General features: G+C 58.3%; 1 protein-coding gene across 1 annotated transcript in view; it reads left to right on the top strand.

Annotated features, from left to right (window-relative positions):
• The window catches only part of LOC116937404 (E3 ubiquitin-protein ligase UBR4), a gene marked incomplete at its 5' end in the record, with an annotated part of 266,747 nt that overhangs the window by 110,083 nt on the left and 142,747 nt on the right, over positions 1–13,917 (top strand). Inside the window, 8 exon segments of the mRNA XM_076058468.1 lie at positions 2,454–2,563; positions 4,522–4,663; positions 5,469–5,550; positions 6,592–6,765; positions 8,590–8,711; positions 9,581–9,778; positions 11,600–11,680; positions 13,002–13,089. Of these exon segments, the coding sequence (XP_075914583.1) occupies positions 2,454–2,563; positions 4,522–4,663; positions 5,469–5,550; positions 6,592–6,765; positions 8,590–8,711; positions 9,581–9,778; positions 11,600–11,680; positions 13,002–13,089 (997 nt within the window).

Below are 13,917 nucleotides of genomic sequence, written 5' to 3'. Positions count from 1 at the left end.
ACGTCAGCTGGGTCACAACAAGTGTCTCTGTCAGGTGGTGTGACGTCAGCTGGGTCACAACAAGTGTCTCTGTCGGGTGGTGTGACGTCAGCTGGGTCACAACAAGTGTCTCTGTCGGGTGGTGTGACGTCAGCTGGGTCACAACAAGTGTCTCTGTCGGGTGGTGTGACGTCAGCTGGGTCACAACAAGTGTCTCTGTCGGGTGGTGTGACGTCAGCTGGGTCACAACAAGTGTCTCTGTCGGGTGGTGTGACGTCAGCTGGGTCACAACAAGTGTCTCTGTCGGGTGGTGTGACGTCAGCTGGGTCACAACAAGTGTCTCTGTCGGGTGGTGTGACGTCAGCTGGGTCACAACAAGTGTCTCTGTCGGGTGGTGTGACGTCAGCTGGGTCACAACAAGTGTCTCTGTCGGGTGGTGTGACGTCAGCTGGGTCACAACAAGTGTCTCTGTCGGGTGGTGTGACGTCAGCTGGGTCACAACAAGTGTCTCTGTCAGGTGGTGTGACGTCAGCTGGGTCACAACAAGTGTCTCTGTCGGGTGGTGTGACGTCAGCTGGGTCACAACAAGTGTCTCTGTCAGGTGGTGTGACGTCAGCTGGGTCACAACAAGTGTCTCTGTCAGGTGGTGTGACGTCAGCTGGGTCACAACAAGTGTCTCTGTCAGGTGATGTGATGTCAGCTGGGTCACAACAAGTGTCTCTGTTGGGTGGTGTGACGTCAGCTGGGTCACAACAAGTGTCTCTGTCAGGTGGTGTGACGTCAGCTGGGTCACAACAAGTGTCTCTGTCGGGTGGTGTGATGTCAGCTGGGTCACACAAAGTGTCTCTGTCAGGTGGTGTGATGTCAGCTGGGTCACAACAAGTGTCTCTGTCAGGTGGTGTGACGTCAGCTGGGTCACAACAAGTGTCTCTGTCGGGTGGTGTGACGTCAGCTGGGTCACAACAAGTGTCTCTGTCAGGTGGTGTGACGTCAGCTGTGTCACAACAAGTGTCTCTGTCGGGTGGTGTGATGTCAGCTGGGTCACAACAAGTGTCTCTGTCGGGTGGTGTGACGTCAGCTGGGTCACAACAAGTGTCTCTGTCACGTGGTGTGACGTCAGCTGGGTCACAACAAGTGTCTGTCGGGTGGTGTGACGTCAGCTGGGTCACAACAAGTGTCTCTGTTGGGTGGTGTGACGTCAGCCGGGTCACAACAAGTGTCTCTGTCGGGTGGTGTGACGTCAGCTGGGTCACAACAAGTGTCTCTGTCAGGTGGTGTGACGTCAGCTGGGTCACAACAAGTGTCTCTGTCAGGTGGTGTGACGTCAGCTGGGTCACAACAAGTGTCTCTGTCAGGTGGTGTGACGTCAGCTGGGTCACAACAAGTGTCTCTGTCACGTGGTGTGACGTCAGCTGGGTCACAACAAGTGTCTCTGTCAGGTGGTGTGACGTCAGCTGGGTCACAACAAGTGTCTCTGTCAGGTGGTGTGACGTCAGCTGGGTCACAACAAGTGTCTCTGTCAGGTGGTGGTGTGACGTCAGCTGGGTCACAACAAGTGTCTCTGTCAGGTGGTGTGACGTCAGCTGTGTCACAACAAGTGTCTCTGTCGGGTGGTGTGACGTCAGCTGGGTCACAACAAGTGTCTCTGTCAGGTGGTGTGACGTCAGCTGGGTCACAACAAGTGTCTCTGTCGGGTGGTGTGACGTCAGCTGGGTCACAACAAGTGTCTCTGTCAGGTGGTGTGATGTCAGCTGGGTCACAACAAGTGTCTCTGTCGGGTGGTGTGACGTCAGCTGGGTCACAACAAGTGTCTCTGTCAGGTGGTGTGACGTCAGCTGTGTCACAACAAGTGTCTCTGTCGGGTGGTGTGATGTCAGCTGGGTCACAACGTGTGTCTGTCAGGTGGTGTGACGTCAGCTGGGTCACAACAAGTGTCTCTGTCAGGTGGGGGGTGGTGGTGTGATGTCAGCTGGGTCACAACAACTGGATTCTAAGCTGACCTCCCTTCATCTCCACCACCACCTCATCTCCCTCCACCTCCACCACCTCCTCATCTCCCTCCACCACCATCTCCACCAACTCCTCATCTCCCTCCATATCCACCACCTCGTTATCTCCACCACCTCCTCATCTCCCTCCACCTCCTCATCTCCACCACCTCCTCATCTCCCTCCACCTCCTCATCTCCCTCCATCTCCACCACCTCCTCATCTCCACCACCTCCTCATCTCCCTCCATCTCCACCATCTCCACCACCTCCTCATCTCCACCACCTCCTCATCTCCCACCATCTCCCTCCATCTCCACCACCTCCTCATCTCCCACCACCTCCTCATCTCCCACCACCTCCTCGCCTCATCTCCACCACCTCATCATTCCCACCACCTCCTCATCTCCCACCACCTCCTCATCTCCACCATCTCCCTCCACCTCGTCATCTCCACCATCTCCCTCCACCTCGTCGTCTCCCACAGATCCTCTTCACGCCGTCGTCGCAGGCCGCCCGCCAGGCTGCCTGTGCCATCGTCGAGGCGCTGGGCTGCTTGCAGTCACGCAAGCAGCAAGTGCTGGACCTGCTCACCAGGTGAGGAGCGGGGGGGTGAGCGGGTGAGTGAGTGAGTGGGTGGGTGAGTGGGTGAGTGGGTGGGTGGGTGGGTGAGTGAGTGGGTGGGTGAGTGAGTGAGTGGGTGGGTGGGTGAGTGGGTGAGTGGGTGGGTGGGTGAGTGGGTGGGTGGGTGGGTAGGTTAATGAATGATTTGGTGGGTGAGCGAGTGGCTGATTGAGCGGGTGGGTGAGTGAGTGGGTGGGTGAGTGGGTGGGTGGGTGAGTGGGTGGGTGGGTGAGTGAGTGAGTGGGTGGGTGGGTAGGTGAGTGGGTGGGTGGGTAGGTTAATGAATGATTTGGTGGGTGAGCGAGTGGCTGATTGAGCGGGTGAGTGGGTGGGTGGGTGAGTTAGTGGGTGGGTGGGTTAATGAATGATTTGGTGGGTGAATGAGTGAGCGAGTGGCTGAGTGAGCGAGTGGCTGAGTGAGCGAGTGGATGAGTGAGCGAGTGGCTGAGTGAGCGAGTGGCTGATTGAGTGGGTGGGTGAGTGAGTGGGTGGGTGGGTAGGTTAATGAATGATTTGGTGGGTGAATGAGTGAGCGAGTGGCTGATTGAGTAGGTGGGTGGGTGAGCGGGTGGGTGCATGAGTGAGCGAGTGGTTGAGTGGGTGGGTAGATTAATGAATGAGTGAGTGGGTGGGTGAGTGGGTGGGTGCGTGAGTGAGTGGGTGGGTGGGTGAGTTAGCGAGTGGGTGGGTAGATTAATGAATGAGTGGGTGGGTGAGTGAGTGAGTGAGCAAGCTATTGGGGAGGTAGATTAATGAATGATTTGGTGGGTGAATGAGTGAGCGAGTGGCTGATTGAGTGGCTGGGTGGGTGAGCGGGTGGCTGGGTAGATTAATGAATGAGTGGGTGAGCGAGAGTGCGAGTGGCTGGGTAGATTAATGAATGAGTGGGTGGGTGAATGAGTTAGCGAGCGGTTGAGTGGGTGGGTGAATGAGTTAGCGAGCGGTTGAGTGGGTGGGTGAATGAGTTAGCGAGCGGTTGGGTGGGTGAATGAGTTGGCGAGCGGTTGCGTGGGCGGGTGAATGAGTTAGCGAGCGGTTGAGTGGGCGGGTGAATGAGTTAGCGAGCGGTTTGGTGGGCGGGTGAATGAGTTAGCGAGCGGTTGAGTGGGCGGGTGAATGAGTTAGCGAGCGGTTGAGTGGGCGGGTGAATGAGTTAGCGAGCGGTTGAGTGGGCGGGTGAATGAGTTAGCGAGCGGTTGAGTGGGCGGGTGAATGAGTTAGCGAGCGGTTGAGTGGGCGGGTGAATGAGTTAGCGAGCGGTTGAGTGGGTGGGTCAATGAGTTAGCGAGCGGTTGAGTGGGTGGGTGAATGAGTTAGCGAGCGGTTGAGTGGGCGGGTGAATGAGTGAGCGAGCGGTTGGGTGGGTGAATGAGTTAGCGAGCGGTTGAGTGGGCGGGTGAATGAGTTAGCGAGCGGTTGAGTGGGCGGGTGAATGAGTGAGCGAGCGGTTGAGTGGGTGGGTAGATTAATGAATGAATGAATGGGTGGGTGAGTGGGTGGGTGGTTTTGGGCGAGTGAGGTGGTGGAATGTGTGGGTGGCTCGTTGTTGTGAGAGAGTCGTTGGATTAGTGAGTAGGCCGATGATTAGAGGGGCGAGTGGGCGAGGGAGCGAGCGGGCGGGCGAGTCAGCGGGTGGGCGAGTGGGCGAGCGTGCGGGCGAGTGGGTGGGCGAGTGGGCGGGTGGGCGAGTGAGCGGGTGGGCGAGTGGGCGAGCGGGTGGGCGAGTGAGCGGGTGGGCGAGTGGGCGAGCGGGGGGGCGAGTGGGCGAGTGAGCGAGCGGGCGGGCGGGCGAGTGGGCGAGCGAGCGGGCGAGCGGGTGGGCGAGTGGGCGAGTGGGCGAGTGAGCGAGCGGGCGGGCGAGTGAGCGGGTGGGCGAGTGAGCGGGTGGGCGAGTGGGCGAGCGAGTGGGTCGCTGTCCGTGCGGCGTGCAGCTACCTGGACGAGCTGAGCTCAGCAGGGGAGTGTGCCTCCGAGTACCTGGCCCTCTACCAGAAGCTCATCCGCCCCTCCCACTGGAAGGTTTACGTAGCGGCACGGGGCGCCCTGCCACGCATCGGCAACCTCATCACCAAGGTGGGTCCACCACCACCACCACCACCACCGCCACCACCACCGCCGCCACGCTCGCTCACCCAGCCACTCGTCCACCTTCTCGCCCATCCGCTCGGTCACCCGCTCGCCCCACCTTGTCACTCGCACACCCGCCCGCTCGCCTGCCCGCTCACCCACCCGCTCACCCACCCACCTCACCCACCCGCGCACTTACCCGCCCGCCCACCCATCCACCCACTTACCCACCCACTTACCCACCCATCCGCTCACTAACTCGCTCACTCACCCTCTCACTAACCCGCCCACCCACTCACCCACCTTCCCACCCACCCTCCCGCTCACCCGCTCACTCACCCGCTCACCCACCCACCTCACCAACCCACCTCACTCACCCACTCAACCGCCCACCCACTCGCCCACCCACTCACCCACCCACTCACCCACCCACTCACCCACCCACTCAACCACCCGCTCACCTGCTCACTCGCCCACCCATCCGCTCACTCGCCCACTCGCTCACTCACCCACCCACTCACCCACTCACCCGCTCACTCACCCTCTCACTCACTCACTCACCCACTCACTCACTCACTTACCCACTCACCCTCTCACTCACCCACCCACTCACTTACCCACTAAACCTCTCACTCACCCACTCACCCACCCACTCACTTACCCACTCACCCTCTCACTCACCCACTCACCCACCCACTCACTTACCCACTCACCCTCTCACTCACCCACTCACTAACCCGCCCGCCCACTCACCCACCCACCCACCCGCTCACCCGCTCACCCTCTCATCCTCCCCGTTCCTCACCACCAGGAGATAGCTCAGCTGCTGGCGCTGGAGGAGGCCACCTTGACCTCCGACCTTCAGCAGGGATACGCCCTCAAGATGCTCACAGGTCAGAGGTCACTCACGCAAAGGCGCCCCCAGGTAGCCTCTAGCGGGCCGTAGGGTCAAGTGCATGGACCCCCATACAGAGGTCACCCACCCCAGGTAGCCTCTAGCAGGCTGTAGGGTCAAGTGCATTGACCCTCATACAGAGGTCACCCACCCCAGGTAGCCTCTAGCAGCCCGTAGGGTCAAGTGCATGAACCCTCATACAGAGGTCACCCACCCCTGCCCAGGTAGCCTCTAGCAGGCCGTAGGGTCAAGTGCATGGACCCTCATACAGAGGTCACCCACCCCAGGTAGCCTCTAGCAGCCCGTAGGGTCAAGTGCATGAACCCTCATACAGAGGTCACCCACCCCTGCCCAGGTAGCCTCTAGCAGGCCATAGGGTCAAGTGCATTGACCCTCATACAGAGGTCACCCACCCCAGGTAGCCTCTAGCAGCCCGTAGGGTCAAGTGCATGAACCCTCATACAGAGGTCACCCACCCCTGCCCAGGTAGCCTCTAGCAGGCCATAGGGTCAAGTGCATTGACCCTCATACAGAGGTCACCCACCCCAGGTAGCCTCTAGCAGGCTGTAGGGTCAAGTGCATGAACCCTCATACAGAGGTCACCCACCCCTGCCCAGGTAGCCTCTAGCAGGCCGTAGGGTCAAGTGCATGGACCCTCATACAGAGGTCACCCACCCCTGCCCAGGTAGCCTCTAGCAGGCCATAGGGTCAAGTGCATGGACCCTCATACAGAGGTCACCCACCCCAGGTAGCCTCTAGCAGGCTGTAGGGTCAAGTGCATGAACCCTCATACAGAGGTCACCCACCCCTGCCCAGGTAGCCTCTAGCAGGCCGTAGGGTCAAGTGCATGGACCCTCATACAGAGGTCACCCACCCCAGGTAGCCTCTAGCAGGCCGTAGGGTCAAGTGCATTGAACTCTCTCTCCACCGCTCCTCCCCACCGCTCCCCCCCCCACCGCTCCCCCCCCCCCCACCGCTCCCCCCCCCACCGCTCCCCCCCCACCACCGCTCCCCCCCCCACCGCTCCCCCCCCCACCAGAGCTGCTGTCCTCCTTCGTGGAGGCCGAGTCCATCAAGCGACAGTTCAAGGGTCGCCTCGTAGGCACGGTGCTGGACGGCTACCTGTGCCTGCGCAAGCTGGTGGTGCAGCGCACCAAGGCCATCGACGAGACACAGGACCTGCTGCTCGAGATGCTGGAGGACATGACCACGGGTGAAGAGGCACACCTCACCACACGCTCACCACGACACTCACCACGACACTCACCACGTGACTCACCACGACACTCACCACGACACTCACCACGACACTCACCACGACACTCACCACGACACTCACCACGACACTCACCACCACACTCACCACAACACTCACCACGAGACGAGACACAGGACCTGCTGCTCGAGATGCTGGAGGACATGACCACGGGTGAAGAGGCACACCTCACCACACGCTCACCACGACACTCACCACGACACTCACCACGACACTCACCACGTGACTCACCACGACACTCACCACGTGACTCACCACGAGACGAGACACAGGACCTGCTGCTCGAGATGCTGGAGGACATGACCACGGGTGAAGAGGCACACCTCACCCCACGCTCACCACGACACTCACCACGACACTCACCACGACACTCACCACGACACTCACCACGACACTCACCACGACACTCACCACCACACTCACCACGAGACGAGACACAGGACCTGCTGCTCGAGATGCTGGAGGACATGACCACGGGTGAAGAGGCACACCTCACCCCACACTCACCACCACACTCACCACGACACTCACCACGACACTCACCACGACACTCACCACCACACTCACCACGACACTCACCACGACACTCACCACGACACTCACCACCACACTCACCACGAGACGAGACACAGGACCTGCTGCTCGAGATGCTGGAGGACATGACCACGGGTGAAGAGGCACACCTCACCCCACACTCACCACGACACTCACCACGACACTCACTCACTCACCACGAGACTCACTCACTCACCAAGAGACTCACTCACCACGAGACTCACTCGCCACCACACTCACTCACTCACCACCACACTCAACACGACACTCACTCACTCACCACGACACTCACCACGAGACTCACCACGACACTCACCACCACACTCACCACGAGACTCACCACGACACTCACCACGAGACTCACCACGACACTCACTCACTCACCACGACACTCACTCACTCACCACGACACTCACCACCACACTCACCACGACACTCACTCACTCACCACGACACACTCACCACGAGACTCACTCACTCACCACGAGACTCACTCACTCACCAAGAGACTCACTCACCACCACACTCACCACGAGACTCACTCGCCACCACACTCACTCACTCACCACCACACTCAACACGACACTCACTCACTCACCACGACACTCACCACGACACTCACCACGACACTCACCACCACACTCACCACCACACTCACCACCACACTCACCACGACACTCACCACCACACTCACCACCACACTCACCACGAGACTCACCACGAGACTCACCACGAGACTCACTCACCACGAGACTCACTCACCACGACACTCACCACGACACTAACCACGACACTCACCACGTGACTCACTCACCACGAGACTCACTCACCACGACACTCACCACGACACTCACCACGACACTCACCACACTCACTCACTCACCACACTCACCACGACACTCACCACGACACTCACCACGACACTCACCACGACACTCACCACGACACTCACCACGAGACTCACTCACTCACCACGACACTCACCACCACACTCACCACGAGACTCACCACGTGACTCACCACGAGACGAGACACAGGACCTGCTGCTCGAGATGCTGGAGGACATGACCACGGGTGAAGAGGCCCACCCCCACCCCCCCCCCCCCCCCGCTCACCACGCTCACCACCACGCTCACCACCACGCTCGCCCCCACGCTCACCCCCACGCTCACCCCCACGCTCACCCCCACGCTCGCCCCCACGCAGGGACGGAGCTGGAGACCAAGGGCTTCATGGCCGTGTGTATCGAGACGGCAAAGCGCTACAGCCTGGATGACTACCGCACGCCCGTGTTCATCTTCGAGCGACTCTGCAGCATTATCTACCCGGTGCGTTCGGCCGCTCGCCAACCCGCTCGCTCGTTCAATCGTTTACCCACTCGCTCGCCCACCCGCTCGCTCGCCAACCCGCTCGCTCACTCACCCGCTCGCTCACTCGTTTACCCACTCGCCCGCTCGCCAACCCGCTCGCTCGCTCGCTCGCTCGTTCAATCGTTTACCCGCTCGCTCGCCCGCCCGCTCGCCCGCTCGCCAACCCACTCGCTCGCCCACCCGCTCGCCCACCCGCTCAATCGTTTACCCGGCCGCTCGCCCACCCGCTCGCCCACCCGCTCGCCCACCCGCTCAATCGTTTACCCGCTCGCTCGCCCGCCCGCTCGCCCGCTCGCCAACCCACTCGCTCGGCCACCCGCTCGCCCACCCGCTCAATCGTTTACCCGGCCGCTCGCCCACCTGCTCGCCCACCTGCTCGCTCACTCGTTCAATCGTTTACCCGCTCGCTCGCCCGCCCGCTCGCCCGCTCGCCAACCCACCCGCTCGCTCACCCGCTCAATCGTTTACCCACTCGCTCGCCCACCCGCTCGCCCACCCGCTCGCCCACCCGCTCAATCATTTACCCGCTCGCTCGCCCACCCGCTCGCCCACCTGCTCGCTCACTCGTTCAATCGTTTACCCGCTCGCTCGCCCACCCGCTCGCCCACCCGCTCAATCGTTTACCCGCTCGCTCGCCCGCCCGCCCGTCTCCATCTCGCTCCCCCCTGCGCGCGCCCCCCCCTCCGCGGTGTTGATGGGGTGGCGGTTACCGTGGTGACCGTGGTTACCGTGGTGACCGTGGTTACCGTGGCGACCGTGGCGACCGTGGTGACCGTGGTGACCGTGGTTACCGGTGGCGGTTTCCCGCGTGGCGACCGTGGGCGCAGGAGGAGAACGCTGTGAGCGAGTTCTTTGTGGCGCTGGAGAAGGACCCCCAGCAGGAGGACTTCCTGCAGGGCCGCATGCCGGGCAACCCGTACAGCAGCGCGGAGCCGGCCATCGGCCCCCTGATGCGCGACATCAAGAACAAAATCTGCCGCGACTGTGACCTCGTCGCCCTGCTGGAGGACGACAGTGGCATGGAGGTGGGGGCGGGGGGGGGGAGTGGGGGGGGTGGTGGTGGTGGTGGTGTGGTTGATGGTGGTGGTGGTGGTCATAATAGTGGTGGTGGTTATAATAGTGGTGGTGGTGGTTATAATAGTGGTGGTTATAATAGTGGTGGTGGTGGTGATTATAATGGTGGTGGTTATAATGGTGGTGGTGGTTATAATAGTGGTGGTGGTTATAATAGTGGTTGCTATAATAGTGGTGGTGGTGGTGGTGGTTATAATAGTGGTAGTGGTGGTTATAATAGTGGTGGTGGTTATAATAGTGGTGGTGGTGGTGGTTATAATGGTGGTGGTGGTTATAATAGTGGTGGTGGTTATAATAGTGGTGGTGGTTATAATGGTGGTGGTGGTTATAATGGTGGTGGTGGTTATAATGGTGGTGGTGGTGGTTATAATAGTGGTGGTTATAATGGTGGTGGTGGTTATAATAGTGGTGGTGGTGGTGGTGGTTATAATAGTGGTGGTGGTTATAATTGTGGTGGTGGTTATAATAGTGATGGTGGTGGTTATAATAGTGGTGGTGGTTATAATAGTGGTGGTGGTGGTTATAATAGTGGTGGTTATAATAGTGGTGGTGGTGGTGGTTATATTAGTGGTGGTGGTTATAATAGTGGTCGTGGTGGTGGTTATATTAGTGGTGGTGGTTATAATAGTGGTCGTGGTGGTGGTTATAACTGGTGGTGGTGGTGGTTATAATAGTGGTGGTTATAATAGTGGTGGTGGTTATAATGGTGGTGGTTATAATAGTGGTGGTTATAATGGTGGTGGTGGTTATAATAGTGGTGGTGGTTATAATAGTGGTGGTGGTGGTTATAATGGTGGTGGTGGTTATAATGGTGGTGGTGGTGGTGGTTATAATAATGGTGGTTATAATGGTGGTGGTGGTTATAATAGTGGTGGTGGTTATAATAGTGGTGGTGGTGGTGGTGGTTATAATGGTGGTGGTGGTTATAATGGTGGTGGTGGTGGTGGTTATAATAGTGGTGGTTATAATGGTGGTGGTGGTTATAATAGTGGTGGTGGTGGTGGTTATAATAGTGGTGGTGGTTATAATTGTGGTGGTGGTTATAATAGTGATGGTGGTGGTTATAATAGTGGTGGTGGTTATAATAGTGGTGGTGGTGGTTATAATAGTGGTGGTTATAATAGTGGTGGTGGTGGTGGTGGTGGTTATATTAGTGGTGGTGGTTATAATAGTGGTCGTGGTGGTGGTTATATTAGTGGTGGTGGTTATAATAGTGGTCGTGGTGGTGGTTATAACTGGTGGTGGTGGTGGTTATAACAGTGGTGGTGGTTATAATAGTGGTGGTGGTTATAATAGTGGTGGTGGTGGTTATAATAGTGGTGGTGGTTATAATAGTGGTCGTGGTGGTTATAATAGTGGTGGTCGTGGTGGTTATAACAGTGGTGGTGGTGGTGGTGGTTATAATAGTGGTGGTGGTTATAATAGTGGTGGTGGTTATAATAGTGGTGGTGGTGATTGGTAGTTGTATGGATTGGTGGTTGTAGTGGTGGTGGTTGGTGGTGGTGGTGGTAATTGTTCATCTCTCCGTGTCTCTCTCCGTGTGTCTCTCTCCGTGTGTCTCTCTCCGTGTCTCTCTCCGTGTGTCTCTCTCCGTGCGTCTCTCTCTCCGTGTGTCTCTCTCCGTGTGTCTCTCTCCGTGTGTCTCTCTCCGTGTGTCTCTCTCCGTGTGTCTCTCTCCGTGTGTCTCTCTCCGTGTGTCTCTCTCCGTGTGTCTCTCTCCGTGTGTCTCTCTCCGTGTGTCTCTCTCCGTGTGTCTCTATCCCGCCCACCAGCTGCTCGTCAACAACAAGATCATCAGCCTGGACCTCCCTGTTGCTGAGGTCTACAAGAAAGTTTGGTGCCCAACAGCGGAGGTGACCCCCAGCCGCAGCCTGCCCATCCACTCGCTCACGAACCCGCCAACCCACTCGCTCGCTCACTCGTCCGCTCGCTCACCCGCCCACTCATCCACTCGCTCGCTCACTCACTCGTCCGCTCGCTCACCCGCCCACTCATCCGCTCGCTCGCTCACTCACGCACCCACTCATCCGCTCGCTCGCTCGCTCACTCATCCACTCACCTGACTCACTCATCCACTCGCTCACTCACTCACTCATCCACTCGCCCACTCACTCATCCGCTCACTCACTCACTCATTCGCTCACTCACTCATCCGCTCACTCACTCGCTTACCCACTCACTCACTCACTCATCCACTCACTCACTCACTCGCTCATCCACTCGCTCACTCACTCATCCACTCACTCATCCACTCACTCATCCACTCGCTCACTCACTCACTCGTCCACTCGCTCACCCACTCATCCACTCGCTCATCCACTCGCGCTCTCACTCACTCACTCATCCACTCACTCGCTCATCCACTCACTCGCTCATCCACTCGCTCACTCACTCACTCGTCCACTCGCTCACCCGCTCATCCACTCGCTCATCCACTCGCTCTCTCACTCACTCATCCGCTCACTCACTCACTCATTCGCTCACTCACTCATCCGCTCACTCACTCGCTTACCCACTCACTCACTCACTCATCCACTCGCTCATCCACTCGCTCATCCACTTGCTCACTCACTCGCTCATCCACTCGCTCACTCACTCACTCATCCACTCACTCATCCACTCACTCATCCACTCGCTCACTCACTCACTCGTTCACTCGCTCACCCACTCATCCACTCGCTCATCCACTCGCTCACTCACTCATCCACTCGCTCACTCACTCGCTCATCCACTCGCTCACTCGCTCATCCACTCGCTCACTCGCTCATCCACTCGCTCACTCACTCATCCACTCACTCATCCACTCATCTACTCACTCATCCACTCGCTCACTCACTCACTCGTCCACTCGCTCACCCACTCATCCACTCGGTCTCTCGCTCACTCATCCACTCGCTCACTCGCTCATCCACTCGCTCATTCACTCACTCGTCCACTCGCTCACCCACTCATCCACTCGCTCACCCACTCATCCACTCGCTCATCCACTCGCTCTCTCACTCGCTCATCCACTCACTCACTCATCCACTCGCTCACTCGCTCACTCGCTCACTCGCTCATCCACTCGCTCACCCACTCACTCACCCGCCCACTCATCTACTCGCTCACTCATCCACTGCATGTGTGTGCGTGTGTGTGTGCGTGTGTGTGTGCGTGCGTGCGCGTGCGTCGCAGGGAGAGGCCATGCGCATTGTGTACCGCATGAGGGGACTCCTCGGAGATGCCACGGAGGAGTTCATCGAGTCCCTGGACACAGCCGCAGGTGAGGCGGTGGCCTGTGGCACTGCGGCACTGTGTCACAGTGACACAGTGCCGCAGTGCCACATGGACACTGTGTCACTGTGGCACTGCGACACTGTGGCACTGCGGCACTGTGGCACTGTGGCACTGTGACACTGTGGCACTGCGACACTGCGGCACTGTGACACTGTGGCACTGTGGCACTGTGACACTGTGGCACAGTGGCACTGCGACACTGTGGTGTTTCTCAAGAAGCATTGAAATAGCTGAGGGATTAGCTCGTGACTGGTCACAGAAATAGATGTTCGAGTAAAGGCCTACACATCCACAGAGCTTCAATGAACGATGTTAAGATTCGTAGCGACTTCTCCCAACCAGCTTAAAAAGTCGCTACGAATCTTAACATCGTTTATTGAAGCTCTGTCGTCCCGACGGGTCCGTACCTTTCACCTGAAGAAGGCCGCTTGCGTTGTGGCCGAAACGTCGTGAGAATATTATCGTGTTATTTTATTTTATCAATTTATTATTTTATTCTCATTCTACGTGGTGGTGGTGGTGGTTGTGGTGGTGGTGGTGGTGACTTTAGCGAAAGAACCAAAGAAGATGAACCCAAACAACCCTTCGATTATTAAAGCGCGTTGCGTTTCCGTTCAACCCGCGCAGTTCGCCGGCTTTGGCTCCGTTGCCTTTTCGTTTTTACCCAAGAAGCTCGGGCAGTGACGTTCATTTCACCGTTTATCGCCGTCCCCATTGCTTGGGGCAGATCCGCTCGCCTCCCCGAACGCCCGGTCGCCCGTGAATCCGGGGGAGGGTTGAATCGATGGAAGGATCTTGGCAGGGAGGAGATCGG

The sequence above is a fragment of the Petromyzon marinus genome (assembly GCF_048934315.1).
Source record: "Petromyzon marinus isolate PM22_M1 ecotype Great Lakes invasive population chromosome 75 unlocalized genomic scaffold, UKy_Petmar_22M1.pri1.0 chr75_unloc.2, whole genome shotgun sequence".
Taxonomy (NCBI): Eukaryota; Metazoa; Chordata; class Hyperoartia; order Petromyzontiformes; family Petromyzontidae; genus Petromyzon; species Petromyzon marinus.
The sequence above is the reverse complement of the archived record's forward strand: the minus strand, read 5'-3'. Positions and strand labels throughout refer to the sequence as shown.